General features: G+C 39.4%; 1 protein-coding gene across 26 annotated transcripts in view; it reads right to left on the bottom strand.

Annotated features, from left to right (window-relative positions):
* Nucleotides 1–21,173, bottom strand: part of NRXN3 (neurexin 3) — a 979,419-nt gene that overhangs the window by 89,584 nt on the left and 868,662 nt on the right. For all 26 annotated transcript variants that reach the window (XR_014693677.1, XR_014693678.1, XR_014693679.1 and 23 more), the window contains one exon: nt 19,933–20,240. Coding sequence is in view for 23 of the 26 variants with exons in the window: in XM_084521425.1 (XP_084377551.1) it covers nt 19,933–20,240 (308 nt within the window). In the remaining 3 variants the exon portion in view is untranslated. The remainder of the gene's footprint in view (nt 1–19,932; nt 20,241–21,173) is intronic.

The raw sequence follows: 21,173 nt of genomic DNA on the forward strand, positions 1-21,173 counted from the left end.
AAAATGAATAATCTTTTTTTTTTTTTTTTTTTTAAAATGTTCCTTCCATCTCAGTGAACATAGTATCACTAGTGCTTACACATGCCAGCAATGCAGAAGCTTCTCATATAATAACTGAAGAAGTATTAGAAGTTGCTGTGACGCTCAAAGTCTGAATCACCTTTAAGGTCCTTCCAGCTGGGGACAGTCTGTTTCTGAGACATGCAGCTCGACAGAGAGGGGAAAGACAACATTCCAGCCTGGGGGTTCTTATATATTCAGCAGAAATTAGGAAATCAAGAGGCAAAACTGTCTTGAGAGCAGTGCTGTCAGATGACAAAACTAGTTGGAGTTTTAGGTCTGCAATGCTAAAAGAGAATTTTCTTTTAGCCTCTATATAAACCGAAGGCTTTATAGAGGGAACATTTTACAGAAATTAAGACACAAACAAATTATCCATGCATTAAAAAGTACTGCAAGTATTAATTTAAGAAAAGCAATAATCCTTTTCCTGTGTGGTGCAGATACCAGACATAAGAGCAGGCAGAGGCTGATAAGAGGTAACTGGAACAGTGACAGGAAGTCAATGTGAGACAGGAACAAATAGTGAGGTTAAAAAATGACATTAAGTGAAAATTCTCCCCCTTCCCATCAAAAGTTTCAATAAGACATTTTAATCCAAACTGATAATATTTGGCAGTATATCTTCATTTTTCAACATGAAGAGCAGTCCAACATTTATATTCAGTTTTGACAGTTCAAACAGCTACTAACAGCATTTGGTAGCTGTTGGTAACTATCAGATACCATGGTAGTGGTATCAGCAATTATAGTTTTACATAACTCAAAGAAATAGCCTGAAGTATGTACTAGGAACAAAAGAAAAAAAAAAAGCACCAAGGGTCAGCTGGACACAGGCTCACTGAGTCCTACTGCTAAAATTATGCGGCATGTTTGCCTGTAAGAAAGCTCTTAGCAAATTCATTATTAAGAAGTGTAAGTTCAGCAACATAGCCTGACTGAATGTAAAATGGGTCTAAAGAGAATGATATCACGTTTTGCTTGACAGCCTAAGTGCTCAAAATCTTTCCTAATTGTTCTTATCTCTGACCTGCAGCTCAGGCCACCTTCTGCTTTTTTAAACATCCTTTTACCCTAATCTGGGACACTGCAAAATGGATGGAGGAAGGGACACAACTACAGCTTTTTCACTGATGGCCAAGTGAATGTTTTTGAGTGAGATCAAAAAATCTCAAAACTGAGACTGGTCACTGTAAGTTCAGACCAATGCTCTTTCTGCAACTCCAGCCACAGGGAAGAGCCATCCAGGTTCCCTGCACTGGAATGATTCTGTCAGGCAAGACCCGCTTGCTGAAGATGCACCACCCAGTTGCTATTAAACATCTATGGTGTCCCTTGCTTTTTTTCCAGGTGTAAGTGGAGGCTTGTCCCAGAAATCCTAACAAGTCTGTGCTAGCTCATGTAAGGCTCTGGAAGAACAAGGCTGGACAGAACTAAAAGTCAGTATTCAGAAAAGAAAAGGAAAGGAAAGTTATTTTTACACAGCTCAGAATAGAACACACTGCATGCACAGCTTGTCATCTGCTGTGGTTAGCTTCAGTCCCAGCAGTGACAAATGCTGAGCTGTATGTTCATTTTCATTTATCTCTGCAGTACCAGGCTGAGGGAAAACAGCACCCATTTTACCATATGACCATGCTTGTGAGCTAAGACTGGTGTACTTTCAATTTGCAAGTTGGCAAACGGAGTCCTGTCAAGGGCAGCTTTCATTTCTACGGTATCCGAAAAGGAGCTCATTACTTCTGACTCTACTTCTGCTTGGTTTCTTGTGCTTTAAATAAAAATAATTCCAAAGAAGGGTATCTGATGTTGCCAATGTTCTCCATGATGATTTGTCAGCTAAGGGGAGTTGTCCTTAGGCTCTAGGAAGAAATGCATCAGACATTACCTAGTAGGTACTAATACAAAAAATTAATTAGTATTTTTTCAACCACACATCTGATAATAGTTTACAAAAGAAGAAAATAGAAATATCAATGTCACTTTACATAAGGAAGTAAATATTAGGCACCCAGAAAGTTAAAATGCCTAGGGTATTATTACACTGAAATGTCAGGCAAAGCCTGGGAACAAAATGTTACTGAAGAGACCATAGTAAATGGTGCCTGTAGTAGCAGAGGAATTTAACTCAGTGACTCATTTAGGGTTTTCCTATAATGGACTCCTATTATCATATATAGTTCAGGCCTAGAGATTTTTTTCTGGTGTCTTATCTGGTGCACAGTACTAGAGAGAGTACTAACTATCAGCAAAGCATATGTCAATTAAAGAATGCAACAGGATTGTTATTTCAGAAAAGCTCCCAGAAAGGGGAAGGGTTGCACTTTGTATCTTTGAATGGCAGCAGAAGCTGCCATGAAAATACAGACAGATAAGAAAGAAGATTTTGGCTCTCATGAAGGACAAGAGAAATGCTCCAAGGAAGGATTACTTCAGTGCTAGACAGCTGCAGAGACAGCTAATTGACAACTTCCCCATCCAGCTGAAATACTGAATGAGTTTAGAAACATCTTTACTTTTAAATACATCTCATAATTACATTTTACTGTTACACCTCTTGTTTTTATGACTTCATTTCTAGGCTAATATTCAGAAAATTTAAACCCATGCCTCTTGCTTTCCCTCTTACTTTGTCTGACGAGTGATCTCAGGCAATTCAGGGGCAGTAGAATTCTGGGTTTGCTCTAGAAATGAGCAATCCAAATAAAGCTGTTGCAGATAAATCCCCTGAGCATCAGTAATCAAGAGTAAATGTAGGCCTTTCTCACCCCAGCTGCAAGCATCAGATCACAGCCTGTTGGCATCAAGACCCATTAAGACAAGACTTTTCAGTAGAAAGGAAGTCCTCACTAGTCACGGGTAGGCACTGAAGGAGACAGTCACAATTCTCCTAATCCCAGATTATCATGCCTACCCATTTCTGCAGTAATCAAAAAATCCCTGATGAATTGACTTTAGAAACAGCCCTTGGACTGCACTGGGTAGCACATACAACATAACGCTGAGATTGTCATAGAACTGTATAAGATGGTCTCAAACTGGGCCTTGAGCTTGTCATTTCCCATTAAAGGAGAGAGCATAAAAAGAAAAGAAAGAAGGCTAGTATAAAGTAACAACTAGATTAGAAACTTATTTTCTCACTACTTGCCTTGTAAGTGGTTATTTCTAATTCACGTAATTTCAGTTTGAAAGAAAAGAGTCAAGTTATTTTAATTCATAGCTAGCTGAAGACTTCACCTCTGTGCAGTCACTACACTGACTACAGCGGAGTGAAGTTACGTGACTCAGCTTTGAAGTTAACAGTTACACAGGAGTAAGAGCATTCTTCTTAGAGGCATGGAGTTTAATGAAAGCTGACTTAACCTGCTTCTCCGGTATACACTGACTTTTTGTCTGTCAGTGGTTATGGATTAGGACAGCTTAGTTTGGAAAATGAGAGAAAGACTGTGTTATAGACTACATCAAGTAACAGGTATGGTAGACCAGATGTCCCATTTATGCTCTGCTGTAATACAAAACTAAGACGAAAAAAGCGACTGATTTTAAACAAGTAACTGTCAATACTTTATATATTTTGTGAAATGTACTGCTATATTACCATGGCTAATTGAGTAACAAACATCCTGGGAGGATTAGGCGTTTTCATGAATAGTGCCTGCAGGAACCTTAGCCAGGATAATATTATAAGGCAGTCAATCCTCACATTCTGGGAATCAACAGCCAGGGACAGAATCCAAGAGAAACAGAGCACACACATGCAAAAGACATAAGCAGGTGCATTGGGCAGGTACTAGTGTTCTCTGAAACCTCCTGCCTCTTTCAGGGTCTCAGCTACGGTTTGCTAAGCCTGTCAATGAAAATAGGACTAACCCTGCAAGGCAGATGCCTCCCATCCTTCCCAGGGAATAGCTTCCTCCTCTCTGTGCTCTGTGAACCTGCTAGAAGAGGGAAGGGCACACCTTTTTCAAAGGGGGCAAGGGTGTTACAGGACTCCTATCATCTGTGAGACTCAGAAAAGCAATACCATGTCAGTGAGTTTATATCAGTGGATAAGGTTTGTATTCTGTTGAGATTATAATAAACAGAATGTGGAAGCATGGAAGAAGCACTGGGGGGTTGTGGTAGGTCTGCTTAAGAAAGGAGAAAGTGTGATGTGATGTAATGGCACAAGATGGGGGAAGAAGAAGAAAAATAAAAAAGGAGGGGGAAAAAAAAAGATGCAGGCTGAGACAGGAAAGGTTAAGTCAGAATCCTGGCAGTCTAACAATGCCACTGCGAATTCTATGGGGAGAGACAGCTGCCACTGACAGCACGTAAATGCTCCACAGCAGAGCAGCTTCAGAAAGCACAGCGGAGGTCATTCAGAAGTGCTCCACATCTCAGAAATCCTTTTTAAATTTAGAAGAAAAAAATCCAGAGTTTGACATGAATGGTTTTTCTTTGATATGTTTTCCAGATCTGAAGATAAAGACAACACAGTAAGGACTGGAAAGCACATGTGAGCTCATCTTTTTACAAAAGCCTTGAACAGCACAGCAAGCAGCTCAGCCTTAGTGAGAGGACCATGCAGGTATGCCACTTGAGGTGTATTTTAATAAGAAACATCGCACTCCTGGGCAGGGAAATAATTAGGCTCACTTGACTTTTCTTTTTTAAAGAGAAAGAAATCCCTCAGAAGCCGTAAGATTTTAGCCTGGTACAGAAGGAGCAATGAATAAACCATTCTCATGGGATGCCAACACAGGGAGAGAGATCTCCGTGTATGAGGCCAAAGCCACAGAACATTTTAATGAAAACCCTCGACAACTAATGAAAATCTTTCACTGGTTTAAGACGGATTTCAAAGTGGCAGAGCTGTCACAGAAGGAACAGCAGTCCCAGAAATAAGTTATTAGGTGAATACACCTAGGGAAAAGGATATTCTGTTGAAGCACGTACTGTATCCCATTGAAAGCTTTGGATACGTATCTCCATTTGGCACTACAGAATGTAATGCTATGCAGAGGAACTTCAACAAAGCATTCATCGCAAACACATTGAAAAAGCCTGCCAGATTAAGGAATAGCCTTGTTTTATAACAAAAAGTTCTGACAGACATTATTTTTGGCTCTTGCAGCAGTAGTTTAAGATGTTAGCATCCCTAGCTCTCTGCCTCACCCACCAGTCAGAGGTTATTGCCTCTGCAGCAAGGGCAACCAGAAGGAATGTGTGCCTGTGCCTCTCTGGCTCCATTTCAGGAGCCAGCACACCGTGTAAACTGCTCATCTGAAGGCGCTGGCATGGAGCACAGCCCGGGTGACCTGAAGCGGCAGCTCAGGCACAAGCGTTATGTCCTCCTGCTCTGCCAGGTCTGCCAGGAGGCAGCTTAAAGGGGTGGATGGAGATGTGTGAATGATGACCTGTTAAACTGCAAAATTCAGCAAGGGAAGTCTTTGAATCCCAAACATTTACACCTTGCTGTCTCTCTGATTCTGCCACTGAAGCTGGCCGCTTGCACTGTGTACTAATGCCAGTCTTGAATGCCAGCTCTGCCTCTGAAAACACATGCAGTATAACCACATAGCAATAAAATCATGTCAATCTGGAGTCACGTGTGAACTAGTTTGCCTGAGCTAACATCCCCTGCTTCTCAATAAGCAGTGTGGCAAATTAGTATGGTGAATGCTTTTCACTGCCTATAATGAGTTAATTCAGATCTGGTTTGGACATTGCTTCACTGTTGTCCAGACCTACCTGCCTTTTCTTGGATGACCAAAAAAAAAAAAAACAAACCAACAACAAAACCAACCAACCAAAAAAATAATTTACTTGCTGTCTCAGTGGAAGATAACTGCTTGCACAGGTTAAGAAGATAAACAAGCACCACCATGAAATGCAGTGCTATGGGAAGGATTGTCTAATCAGTGCATGTAATTTTGCATGTTGAAAGGGGCCATTGCTGAGGTGAGAAAACAGTCTTAGTGAGACCATTTGAATATTCAACAACTTTTTTTTTTTTTTTTTTTTTTTAATACATGATTTAGGGGTGGTGTCCTGAGGCCACAAAAACTGGGTTAATGATATGCTGTTTCTTTATGTTTTTTTTTTTTTTTTTTTTTTCCCTTCATGGCATCTTTAGTTGCCATCTGAAACCACTGCTGCTTTAGTTATGCACTATTAAACAATAATTAGATTCTATCCTACAATTAGCTGTGTAGCTATGATGAACAAAACAATCCTCGGATTCAGTCTATATGGTGCTTTGGAAATATATTTTGTTAATTTCTGTTTTCATTACTGCTAGCATGCATACACAGTGCTCCAATAAGTGCCAGATCATCTCTCCCAGAGACTGAAGCCTTCAGTCAAGGCGATCTGAAATTCACTCATTTCCTTTGCTACAGAACAAAGAATCACAGACCTACCCAGTGAGATTTGGCTAAAGGGATTGCTTTAGATAACCCCCTCTACCTGGTGCTATGTCAAAGGCATCAACTGAATTACAAGTTTCCCTAAATTACACACAAGAGGGAAAGTAAAAGCTGGGTCTATAACCAGTAATGACTGCATGACCATATGAATACCTGCATGTGGTTTGATGCCAAAGAAGGTCAATCAAGTTAAAACTGGCTTCACTGATGCTGCCATGTGGGTTAAAGCCCAAATTTCACTGCTCTGTGCAAACGAGAATCAGGCCAGATGCATTAATAAAATGGAGCAGAAACAGAATCTGGAACAACGTGATCCTGTTAGATAGCAATCATCATAAACAGTGACCAGAAGAAAACAGTCCCACTAAGGACTCCATGCCAGAGTTATAGGAGAGTCCACACTTAACTGATCCATATCTCTTTCAGGGTATATATAAACAAGTTTCCGTAACAAGTGCTTGTGAGTATACTCTTCTTCAGTTATGTGAACTGTTTGCTAAAGCATTGCTTGGTGTTTTCAGAAGGAACAGCAATTTTCTCAAACAGAAATATATTTCCTGTTATTCTACAGCTTTTAGAACTGGCCACCTGCTTTTCTTACATGGAGGTAAAGAAATTTCTTTCATTAAAGAAAATGGGCTTCTAAGAACGAGTATGGCCATTCATGACCTCTGATACCTCTGACAATTTTGAGACCAAAATTCAAGTTGTGTTTTTTACCATCATTTTTATCCATACATCTCAAAAAAGCCTGAAAATTGTGTTTTCTAAAGCCTACACTCAACATGCAGTTCTATAGTAAAAGAAATTTGTTGATAAAATTTACTGATAGAAATAAAAGATTTCTGGCTTAAAGAGACATAAGTGGATTTCGGATTTCTAGGTAAAAGTACATAGATGTTTTGAGTTAATAATTCACTTTTTCTCCTCACAACCTTAGTCTGAATTTATAGACCATTGCAGGTAGATGCTGCTGAAAGACTCACAGATGACAAGGCAATACACGTGACAGGTACTGCAAATCTAACTTGCCAGATGGAGCTTAGCTGTACCCATGGATGATATTAATTACTCCTCTTATCTTCTCCATAATGCCCCATTGCAAGAAATAGGGTATGATTCTGCCTAACCACTGTCACCTGTCATTGTCACCACAGAAATTGCCTCTCAGCTTCAGAAAGAAAAAACAAACAAACAAAAAAGGAAGAACAGCTAACAACAGAGAAAAAAAAAAAAGTTAAAACAAACAAAAAATCCCCAAATGCTCCTGACCTTCAGCTACTGCTGTCATTAAATGGGGTTTGTATAGAAGAAAAACAGTCAATAAATTCAAAGTGACCAAGCCTGACAGAACCAGAGGGACAGCCAGTCTGTGCCATGCCCTCCCTCAGCCTCTAAAATGATTCTTGGTGTTGTAAAACTGTTATTTACATCCTCTGGTCTATTTCATCTGCAATTCTCTGATGGAAGGTGATTACACTGTCCTCCTTTCACCCTATTTCTCCCCTCCCAGCAGAAGCACTGGTGCCATTTAACTTTCTAATCCTCTGGCAGCCTCTCATGCCTAGTCCCCACCACTGCAACAGTAAGCAGGAGAGCATAAATTCCTGCCAAGAGTTGCAGCAGAAAAGATTTCCAGGTCCCCCCCCCAAAGAAAATCTGACATGGAAATGAGAGGCAATTCAGACTCAGAACCTTATCCAGGGACCTCGTAGGTACTGTACAACAAACTGTCATAAAACGAGCAAGGCACAGACTGCAGAGCTGCAACTCACTCTAATTGCTACAGCATCTCCTAAGGCAAAGGCAAATATTGCAGATTGTGCTCCTTAATAATCCACATCCAGGCCCCTGCTCTCCTCTACATCTTCTTCCTTGCCACCGCCCCCCCCCCCCCCCAAGAAACACAGGGAGCAGGAGCTAACACCATTTCCATGGCTTAAGTTAAGAAAGGACAAAACAAACAACTTACAAGCATCACACATTAGCTGAGAAGCAGCCTGAGAGACACCAAACCTTTTTACAGCAGATTGTAAGTGGTGCTTGCTTCTTGCCAGGGTAACAAATGCTACAGCCAAACAACCAGAAATTTCTCTGCTATGCTTGAGTCCACAAACAGAAGGACAATGTGTAATCAGCCATCTGAGCACCAAAGAATTATTCATCTTCAAGCAAGCAACAATTCCTCTCAATTAGTCAGATGTGAGGTGGGGGAAGAAGCCCTCTACAGGAGAGGCTCCCACTGCAGTTGTTCTTTCTGAGCCATACACACAACACACAAGCCTCCCCCACACCTCACACAACATACAAACCTCCTTCTTCCTCCCATCTTTCTCTGCCCTTTCCACCCTGGCACCCTCATCTGTGTTGAGCAGCTGGAAAACCTATCTGTTGTCCCCAGCACCCCTACCCAACTCTTACAGAGCAGGGCTCTTGAGGAAGCTCATAAGCTGTGTCGCACAGGTCCTTCTCTGATGCTATTAAGCTGAATGCCTTCAGGGATTCTGGGTGTGTAGGCTGTATATTCTGACCTGCGCAGCGTACCTACATTTCTGAATTTAATTCCCAGAGATTCCTAAATTTCAAGGTAAGACAAGCAGGTGACAACAGTGGTCACCTGAACAACCATTGCTCACCAGCTTGAAGACAACATCAGTACATCGTGCAAATACAGTTTAAAGTGTGACAGTAAAGGGTAATGCATTAGGCAGTGAGATGACAGGTTAGGTAGCATATGTAAACTGGGAGACATATATGGGACTAGCATGAGTGAAGGAGTTGCATATACCAGGTGTACACAATCATGTTTCATTTGTTTTTCTATAAATGTCTCTAATGAGGTTACATCCACCACAATGAAACAAACATGGCCATTAGATACCCACATGTTAATGTATATGTTAATAGAAAGCAAGAGCATTGATTTAGCAGAGAACAACTGTATTAACTGGTGCCTAAATTGGAAGCTAAGATAATTGTGCTTAAGATATGGGCCCTAAACACATTTGCAAGTCTTACATGTAAGTCTACCCTGTGAAGACAGACAGCATTATGCCAATATACCCACAGAGAAGAGTAACAAAACAAAAAGCACTGATCATACAAAAATGTGCTTCTGTAGTATAGATACAGAGTCATTCCATTTGTCTAATTTCTTTTTTGATTTCCATTGGCAAAGCAAGAATGTATTTAGAAAAAATGAGTGGTCACACTTGCTAAAACAGCCACAATGCTGAAATAAGAAGAGAGGAAACATGAACCTTAATTCAAACAAGTCTAGTTGTTATTATAGGTGCTCCTTTCTGCATTTTTTCTCAAAGGGAAAACAAAATAAGGTATGACCTTTTAATTACCATATATGAAGCTTAGAAAAAGCATATAGCAAAGCTATTCAATATCACAGCAAAAATTATGCATAGTGCCAGAGTTCACTACCCATACCTGGTTTGGGATGTAGCTCATTCTTGAAGTCTGCTTTCTTAATATCCTGAAGAAGCAAGACAATTAAAATCCATTTCTACTCGCTTAGAAGACAGATGTCCTACTTAAATCTAAGTCATACCTAATCTTTTTTTTTTTTTTTCTTTTCTTTTAACCACACCAAAGAAACAATATTCTGCTCTATGCTGTACAGATCTGTAGGATCAAAGCTGTAACTACAGGTTCATAGCACCACCATGAAACAACAGTACCAAGGACAGGGTGGGACGGTGAATAAAACACTCAGGGGAATTTTCAAATTATTACCCGTACTACCAGTATAGTGCTTGTAAACTTTGCTGTGAAACAGAACAAGGACCAATGTATGCTTATTTCACTGTAGATGGAAACTAAAGAAAAATTTAGGGAGGAGGCTTGTCGCAGCTCTTGAGTGAAAGAGCTGGGCTTAGAAAATAGTAGTTCCTGGTTCAGGACTGTGTTTAGCCCACTACAGTCTCTTGGTTTTCTAGGTAAAATGCCATAACCCCAAAGCAGCTCAGCATCTCACCACCTTCCTGCAGAATTCCACTTGCTGTGGTCTGTCCCATTCATCTTCCTGCCATCAAATCTGCTCTCACCTCTCCTGCTGTGTCAGTACATTAAGCTGGTTTTAACAGGAGGAAAATGAATTAAAGGAATAATGATAACACTGATAACAATAGTGTAAGAAATACATATTTCTTTCTCCATATTTCCCCTCATTTGATTAGTCTCCCAGCAAGAGCCACATTAATCACTGGGCCAACAGATAAAAGCTAAAGACCAATTTGAATTTTGCTGTGTGCTACTGAGTGCATGTATGCGTGCTCAGGCAGCAGGGAGGGAAGTAGCAGGATTATCTGTCATTTTGTATATTTATGCTGTTGGAGTCAGTCAGGACTAGTTCTCCATTGTTACCACAGATTAAAATCATTTATGTCCTTACAGCTTCATTGGAGGTCATCTTTCAGAAAAAAAGGACACTATGATCAAGTTGAATTCAAACTATCTAAGCAAGTATCTGTATATGGCTTGGGCACTGATGGTTTTGCTTGAATATTAGAAGAAAACAACATATAGTCGTTTTTCCTTCTTACCTCACCTGACTCTTTATACACTAAGAAAGAGTTTTCCTGCTCCAAAACGGTTCCTGGAACACAGCTGTTGCAGGTGAGGGGAAGATGTACTTTTCATATGGTCTTAATACACGTGTGTGACAGTTCAACTCAGCATGACGCTGAGCTGCTATGGAAGAAGCTGTGGTTCCTCAGAGCTCGCTGCCAATAGTCCTTCTACTGAAATGAGTTCCTGCCAACTTGGCAAAAAGAACTTCCCTTTATCCCTAAGGAAGATGGAGAGTGGTACAAAGCAGAAATTAAAAAGTAGAAGAGTGGCTGCTAAGCCACATGGGTAGGAGTTTCTCTCTTCTCCAAATCCTTGTTTATTCAAAACAGAGTAGCTAAAAGTACAACTCCACCATTTCTAGGCATGTGTTTCTCCATCTTTAAGTCTTGATGTTCCCTTCCAGTATCTCTACAAGATAGATGTATCTTGTCCCCTGGATATAATTTTCTTTTCTACACATCAATATTCATCCTTTCTCTACTCACTTTCATACATGTAGCCATTAGAGCATTCCTAACATTCCCTACTCTCTGGTTCATGCCTCCTAATAAACTACTGGTATGCCTAGAATTGTACTTACCCACAACATTTCCTTAAACACACCCAATCCCAGATGCAGCAAAAGAGACAGCACAGATCCAGTGGGAAATCTCAAAGTAGTAAGAGCAAAGAGACAAAAGACCAATTTTTCTCCAAAACCACACTATTAGAAAGCACAACAGGGGCATCTGCATCCCACACAGTACCAAGAGAACCGGAATCCAAGTCCTCACCACTTTGTCTCTATTTCTCTGAAGAAAAAATTTTGAAAACAAATTCTTATCTTTGACATTATAATATAAGTAATTTTGCCATCAAAATGAACGACATACCAGTGGTTCACACACTATCTAAGGGAGGAGAGAAAGGACTGGTAGTAACATAGCTTGGCTTCTTAACAGCTACTTTTACAAGACTTACCATGACAGACGTATCTTGCAAATCAGTGACAACTCATCCTACGGATAAAACTAGCAGAATCCCTTATGTTTTTGCTGGTTAGCAACACTATCATTCCACAAAAAATCCAAGGCATTAATTAGGTGGTTTCAGACAGTGGTTCTGTCACAACAGCTTAGATGTGTTTCTAACTTCTGCATATTCATCCAAAGATAAGCTACAAAAGTAATAGGTACCTTCCCATCCCTCAGCCAGTTTTGTAAAAACAAACAAACAAAAACAACAACAAAAACACAACCAAAGAAGCAAAAAAACCAAACAAACATGTAGCTATATGATCTGGAAGCATTCTGGCAATGTCTGCAGCTTCTAGGCAGTTCCCTGAAGTATATAAATAGCAAGCAAGCAAAGCAGATACACTTTAACAAAATGTGATCCAATTCTACAACTATATTTGAGCTATAACCATTGATTCTACGTCATTTATTTCTAAGCAGTTGCTTTTGCAGTATTGGAAGTCTTTACCACATATTGTTGCTGTACAACCACCCTAGCACAACATAATTTTTCTATCCTTTCATTTGGCTTGTGATCAAATGTATGGTCAACTACAGTAGCTTGAGTTCCTGAGTACTGTATTAATCAGATTTTGAAAACAATGTGACTTAAAAAAACCTTTCTGGCAGGGCAAATGACATGTCTAAGTACACAAAGGGATACTGTGCCTTGAAAAAAAAGTACATGCTGATGTTATTAAGAGTACTTTCTGAGAAACTAATGTCTGCCTGTCTGAATAAGGTAATTATCAGTTTACTACAGTTGTTATTCCAGCTTCTTACCATTTTATTACAGAAAATTGTGTGCTTTTTGGTTACCTGAAATCAAGGAAATATTTCAAGTAGTTCTTAATCAAGATAAAAAAATTACCAGAGAAAAACTAAAAAAGAGCTGAAATTACTAGAAAAGTGCGAGACCAGGCCCCCTCTTTATATGGTAGGCCAAGTTTTAATTTCAAAAATTCACAGTAGAACAGGACTGGGTATATGTTTCAAAAACACCAGATGAGATTTTGCTGCAAGTCCCAAATGATTGTTCAGATATGCAGATTAAAGACGATGTAAACTGAATCCTTGTACAAATCAATCAGCTGATTTGGGCCTCTGGTGAACTATTATCCTGAAAAAGTAGAAGGAAAACGTGGATCTCAACAGTACACCCATAGAAGTGGCTGAAGCGACATTACAAGGCCACTACATGAAAACAGGTTATCCAGAAGTAAGCTATATATTGAGAAATCATAGTCTGCATCAATTTATGACACTAAGTTTGCTACACACATTCAAGCAAGTCCCTTGCCAGAGTCATGCAAGAGTTGTCTCCATTTGTAGCTCACAATGGTTTCCAAGTTTAACATTCATTTATCGCTGCTGATTACATAAACAGTTGACAGCAAAACCCAGAATGTGCATGAGCTGTTTTACAAATGCAATGGTCTGTATTATTATTGGGCTTAGAACTAGAGAACAAAGTTTATTCCCATCATGGGTACTTGTCAGCACTTGGGAGCACAGGTAACTCAAGAATATTCATAGAATCACAGAACCATTCAGGTTGGAAAAGACTTATAAATCATCTAGTCCAACCTTTAACCTAGTACTGGTAAGCTCTAAATCTACATATTTATTGGAGACCTCCAGGGATGGTGATTCAACCACTTGCCTGGGCACCCTATTGCAATGCTGCACAACTTTTTCAGTAAATACATTTCTCCTAATATCCAACGTAAACCTCCCCTGGTGCAACTTGAGGTCATTTTCCCTCGTCTGATCACATGGATAATAGTACAGTAAAATAATATTCTATTTTTGGATTGATCTTCTGGTTTCAGAAGCGCAGCACATGTATCATCTGCAGAAAGTGAATGAAATAATGAACATACAGGATTGTGTTTTAGATTATTTGAGCTTTACAGGTAATCTGAGCATCCCAATCACTACATCAATAAATATAATTTACATCCCCCCCCAGAACAACATTACCACCTAATAGATATGACATTGAATAGGCAAACGTCATTTTGTGCATTTCTCTGCAATAATGCAAATCCATGATCTCACTCAACAGAACTATAGGGTAGGAGAAAGTATTCTACTCTGAAAGAAGGTACAGTTTGGAGGCTCTGGTCTCTTTAAGAAAAAACGGTTCAGGAAGAAGCAGAAAGGGAGAGATGAAAGCCAGACTACATAGTTCTCAGCAGCACCAATAGGCCAACGAAGTCCATCTTTAAAGCAGAGACTCATCAAAAGCTCTTTTTTCATTAGAGTTTTGCAGTCTTGGGATGAAAATGTCACTAGTGACTTATAAGAAGCAAAAAGTAAATTAAAGGCCAATTTCTGCCCCCCCTCCCCTCCCCAAATTATTATCTATGAGGGTAAAAGAAAGTACCTAGGCAAGTCCAAGAGTGACACAACTATATTTGTCTTTGCTGACAGTGAAAGTCTAATTAGACTAACAAATCTTCTGTGCTATTTTCCTTTGTGAGATATACGGCAAGAAAGGATTTAGCCTGGAGCTGCACATTATGGAAAGACATTAATCAAGATTATTGGAACCTCCATCTAAAACAAAGTTAAAAGGCTGAAAAGCCCAATGGTTAAAACAAAAGGTTGAGAACCTTGTTTTGAGCCATGCCAGCAAACTGGACTCTGTATTGATAATGGGCAGATACCCTCTTCTACTCTTTATAAAAAACATTCTGCATATTATATAACGCGCACCATCATTCCATGGCTTTACAATAATAGCTGAAAACATCCACAAATAATTTATTCTTTTAAGCTCTAAGCTACAGTTTGAACAGTTTGGCAAATATCATTATCCTCATCTGTAAGATCAAGAAATTGTGACATGCACTGGATCTGTAACAGAACACACATTGTCTGGTTCCTCAAGGAAAACATAATCCACCTATCCTCCCAGAAGGGTCCTGATCTCTTTTCCACAGAAAACAATCTGTGGTTCTGGTCTTGTAACCCCAGACATCCAATGCCATGGGGCAGAGATACTAGAAGCTTATCAAGAGCAGATCTTAAGGGTCCATACATCATCTGGAATGTATCATGTCATCGATGCTCTGAATTGAAGGTGTTTTGTATGAAAGACTTGCATATCACCATTCATGCTTTTCCAGACTACCTTGACTTAGTAACTGACTTCAGAGGTATCTTTACACAAATCATTTGAAAACCGAATGGCTCAGCTGTGAGCTGGACAGACGTTGCCACCTGAGAGCATATGACATCTAAAATGCTTTGAGCAGGAGCTTACTGAAGAAATTCTTAGCATATAAGCAGCTGCTATAGAAGCAGAAGAAATAAATGTCTCTAATCCATTTTCAGACAAGTCTCCCAAACACAGAAATCATGGAGCTACTTCACTAATAATTGAAACTGTGCTTAAAATAAAGAAATACAGACACATGGAATTCTAGGATCCTTAACAACTGCTAATGAAGCAGCCCTCCTAGACACATCTGTCCTGCAAGAATACGTGACACAGTATTTTAATAACTCATTTAATAACAGCCTGCATGGCATGCTACTTAACCATATGCAAGAGCTAATGGCTTGTCTTTGTGGCCTTCATAAGGCAGAAGCAGAAGTCCCAGAGAAGGTATTATTACAGAAGAGTCTGGTATGTCAGGGCCAGCAGAGATTGCCAGCAGCAATTTAATACAATGCATGCCACTTGTGTATAGACCATGCCTGAATCCAGGCATAAACCATGTGTGAAAAAGTCAAATAACCATTTCTACTCAGGGACAGCAGAGCACAAACCCTGTTTTGAATTCACTGAAATAAACAGTAGTTTTTCTGTCTTGTTTTCAGTTAACAGAAAAAGGTCAGCTCTTTTTATCTTCCTTCAGGGCCACCCTGAAGGATATTTGAATTACAGACATTTCTATCAGAGATTTTACTACTATACAGTCATACATCTCGCCCTTTTCTCACTCAAATCCTGTTTGTGCTCCACTGATCTTAGTTTCACTGCCTTGCAGAAATATAAATTTTGAAGCATAATGAAATTATAGACATTTTAAATATTATTGCCACATGATATTTCCAGTAATATTCTCTCACTTCCCTTTGCTCTGGATGTTTGTCCAAGACTATATCCCATATTTGGGATCTTGACAAACTGAAAAGCACGTCAATGGGCTATGCAAATACTATGTATTTTAGAGCATTTCATTTTCCCAGCTATTTTAGTCTAACTGTGCTCTAAAACACTTCGATTGGTATCCAAGCTAGCTAATTGTAGGAGGTATCCTGGTGTAAATTACAAATAGAATAAATCTTTGCTGTTATGCTCTTCTACACTGACAAGTGATGTGTAAGATCTAAACCCTACTGAAGTTCCCCTGGATTCTGCATCACTTTGGGATGACAGACCCAGAATTCTACACAAGCTTTGTATGCATTTCAACAAGGAAGAGTTTTAATTACTTATCTATGAAAATGAGTAATATAAATAGCACAGATTGTTTTAAGACATTAAAATAATAATTCTCTATCTATCCTGATTCTTGCCATTATACATTAGATGCTTTACTTTTCTTTGTAACGTAGTTGGTATTTCTGCAATGGACTACAATCATTCCATGCTGAGCAGCATACACATACAGAATAAACAGTACTTTTGAACCCTCAGAGTTTGTAATTTAAGCATAAAACAAGATATTGCACACGGATACAGACAAACTGAGAACATGAAGATGAAAAATATGGTGGTATAGATCAGCTCAATAAATAGGTGCCTTAAAACATCATCAACCTAATGACTGACAACTTTGTGCATGCATCATGTGATTGAAGCAGTATTTCAATGGCATTGGAAGCATAACCTGATCTTGCTTTGTGGATGGTAACAGGAAGTAGGAAGATTCTTATGATCAAATTTAACAAGTGAGCAAAAATAAAAATGCTCTAATCATGTGCTGATCAGAATGGGAAAGGAAGAGGATAAACTGTGAATGGTCTTGAAAGTGAAGAAAAATTGTTTAGTTCTGAGGAGAGAAAGAGAAGAGAAAGCTGAAGTAAGGTAAAAACTAACTGTATTTGTACTGTGCATAGCCTTAGGTGGCTATATTTTACGTTCCCCAAAGAACAAACTTGTTCTATTAGATTTTTCTACCACTTAGATCTAAAGTTGTAAGCAGGCCTGACAATGGTGATGTCTAACACTAGCAAGATAAAATAACCATTAGGCATCTCAAAAACACAGCTGGAGATACTGCCCAAACGGAAAAAGACAATTTCTTCTCACTTTTACCGTACAAATAATGCAACTTAAGCTGACAGAATCAAATTCTACCAAGAGTAAGGAAGAAAGGAGAGCCATCTGTGCTGCGACAGCAATAAAATGGCCTGCTATTGAAATGCAGAAAGTTGTAATGGAGGTACATATTGACTTTTATCTTTCTTTCAGTGGGCAGCATGAAGTGTCAAAGAGTTATTGCTTTAATATCATCTGAGATGAGGCCATTTGTTGTGGTGCATGTGTATCCAGGAAATCATTGCTCTAACCATGTTTTTAGAAGCACTTTGACACTTTATTAAATCTTCTTCATGCGCTTTCAGCGCATAGTGGTCTCTACAGTCCCAGTGAACTGTCATATAGCTTTGGCAGGAAGCTTTCTGGAAGACTTCCTCATCAAGTAAGGCAGGGTGATTTCCAGCTTCACCTAGACCACAAAGGTCCAGTGTTACTCTCTGTTACACTCCTATAGCTAAATGCAGTTCTGCTGCCTTTATAAATTATAGAAAATCTCCAACTACAGTAACAAGTACGGGTTCTGGACCACAGAATTTATTCTTCTGGAGATATAATTGTACAAAGATTTTCTCTAAAATTAGAGCAAGCCACTGAGGATAAGGAACTGTAATTTTTTTTTTACAATTTATGACCAAATGACGAAATCAGGGTTAATTTCCCCTTATCTGGCTGGAACTTTAGAACTCACTTATTGGGTGTTTGAGGCTATTAGTTCTATTAATCCCACTCCTGCTACCAACTGGATTTAGTGTCAAAGGGGCTGGGGCAATGCTAAACCTTAGCTTAGAATTAATTACTCTAATAGTTGTGAATTCTACTGCAGTAAGAGGTACCTCACAGGGCCACAGAGCAGCTGAGGTTAGAAGGGACCTCTGGAGGTCTTCTGGTCCTACCCCTGGCTCAAGCAGGGTCCCCTAGAGCAGGCTGCCCATGACCACGTCTAGACATCTTTTGACCATCTCCAAGAAGGGACACTCTTGGCAACCTGTGCCAGTGCTCTGTCATCCTCACAGTGAAGAAGTGTTTCCTGATGCTTAGATGGAACCTTCTGTGATTCCATTTGTGCCCACTGCCTCTTGTCCTGGGCACTGGGCACTACTGAAAATAGCCTGGCTCTTTTCATTATATCCTTCCTTGCAGGTGTTTGCACACACTGATTAGATGATCCCCCTGAGCCTTATCTTCTCCAGAATGAACGGTTCCAGCTCTCAGCATTTACTTATAGGAGAGTTGCTCCAGTTCCTTAATCATCTTAGAGACCCGTTTCTGAACTCTCTCCAGTAGCTCCGTATTTCTTTTGTACTGGGGAGCCCAGAACTGGACACAGTACTCTGGGTGTGGCCTCAGCTCCTACAGAGTTAAGAGGAGGATATTTGTATTTTCCTATCCTAAGTGACTAATAATGTTAGATTAAAAATAAAGAGAATAGCCATATATACAGAAATACTCACAATAACTGATTAAGTCTTCTGAAGAAAACTTCATCAGTTAGAAAGCAAGCATACGACCAGCATGATTCCAGGTTTCAAAGTCATTTACTTCATTATGCTTTTCTGCCCCAAGCAGCAGAAATGGTTTCATGGAAGGAGATGGAATCATTTACACATTTCCTCTAAATAGACAAAAATACACTGTTCTCTGGGGATTTAGTGAAGGTCCTCTCTGACCAATAATCCCTAGCTAGTGTCTCAACCAGTGTACACAGGTATCAATGAAGGCATGTTATTTCTGTTTGTTGAGGTTCTGATGTAAATAAAGATCATAAAACAAATATTTCATCCTAGTTGGTAACATGATAGTATGCTACTGAAATTATTTCCAAATTCTAATCCACTGCTTAGAAGTGGTTATTCGCCTTATTCTTTTACCTGTGCACATAAGAAGAGACAATTTAAGGTGCTTATTTTTAATCAATACCATAGTCTGGCTGCCACACAAGTGGTTCCAAAACCAATACATTTTTTGGAATGAAAACACTACATTGGCATAATTAAACTAGAACATCTGAAATTCACTTTTTATAGAAATGAGTTTTACCAAACATGTTGGAACTGCTCTGTGTTGAAACAACTACATTTTGTAAGAAACTGAACTTGATAGCATTCCCTTAAAATTTTCTAAGGGAAGGCTGTAGAAGGAAAATGAAAAATGGCTCAACCTGTAAGTAATGCTCCATCTTCTCTCCATTATGAACTTCTCTGTTGCAGCAGTACATATTATAGTAATAATAAATAACTATACACCCACCCCCCATAAGTCTTTGTAACTCACTTAGCAATACATTTCACAGTGTATGCAACCACAGAAACAGTTAAAACCTTGTTCTCGTTTCCACTGGAGTAATCTTACTTACCTAAATGGGGTTGGACTACAGCAGGAGCAAAACTTGTTATTACACTATTACATACATGTACAATAATAATTCAACTAGTTTGATCACCAGCACAAGAGGGCAGCACATTGTGTGATGATTTATCTTTCACAATATTATTAAAATAAGTTATATGGAGCATGATTCAGAGAACATGGCTCCTGTGAACTTGCAAGTGAGCAGCAAAACAAGAAGCTAAGAACCCAAGGAAATACAGAAGACAAATTGACTCACCTGGATGCTGGGTGGTGAACGATTTTTTCGGGTTGTAGTGGTGGCCATTGTAGTTGTGGTTTCCATGACTGTAGTAGACATTTCTGGTGGTACGGAGGTTGTGGGTGTTGTTCCCAAGATGGAAGGGACTTCCCCAACTAGTCGGACACTTCCATTGATTTTAATGTTGGGGTTGTTCTCTGCTGCCATGTTCAGCACTTTCAAGCCATTGTAATAGAGACCGGAGAGCTGGCCTTGGAAGAGACGCCCTCTGTCCTTCCCTCCTATGGCTATTTGCGCCTGGGTGTTGAAGATCGTTAACTGTCGTCCTAGTGAAGGGGGTGAATAACATTATTGCTAGACATTTCCTTCACATTGTATCTTACATTGAGTCCTGGCCAGAAATGACAGACAACAAAGTAGTAGATTCATTCTTGGTAGTGTTTATGAAGACTGTAGGGTAGAAATACAGCACGGAAATGTGCTGCCTAAGACTTACTGCTAATAAAAATTATCCTGAAAGCAAGAACAGCTAAACCTGAACCTCATACTTCCACATCCACTCATACATCAAAACTATGGAGGACATTCGATTCAGTCAGAAATATGAGCCCTAGAATCAGACCCATTTTCAACTACAGATAAGAAATTGATATGTGGCAATTTTTCTATTATCAATTCAGATCTCAGTACCTGTCAAGCTTTAGCCCATTAAAAACCCTTCTCTTTTCACTGGTCAAAGGATAGGATTATATCATAAAGCCATTTTTACTAATGCAAAGGAGTGGCTTGAGGAGAGTAAAACATCAGAAAAATTGACTTTGACCAACTGGATTGTGAAGGTAACTTAAGGTAGGTCCAGTTACAATCTTTTACCTGGAAATTTTGTGTTGTGAAGTCTCAGAAAGCTAAAACAAGAAAACGCCAAATGCAAACATCGTGATGTCTCTGAAAGAGCAAAATTCTTGAAGCAGTAAGGACAACAAAGTGCTTCAGCTGACTAACCCCCAGAATGCCATTCCTGTGAATACCCTCTTACAGATGGTGAACTTCAAGTGTAGGCAGGTTAAGTGGTTTTCTCTAGGTCGCACTCTGAGTATTAGGAGGGGGCTGGTATCATACATAATGAGAAATAAATTTATTAAAAGTAAATGCTTGTAACAATTGCTAATTCTACTTTTTGCAGGCCACTTAAATCACATTCAGCCTAGACTCTATAAATACTGTTTATGTCCTAGGCTGATGGACTATGTTAAAAAAAT

Source organism: Aythya ferina, assembly GCF_964211825.1.
Source record: "Aythya ferina genome assembly, chromosome: 5".
NCBI classification, from domain to species: Eukaryota; Metazoa; Chordata; class Aves; order Anseriformes; family Anatidae; genus Aythya; species Aythya ferina.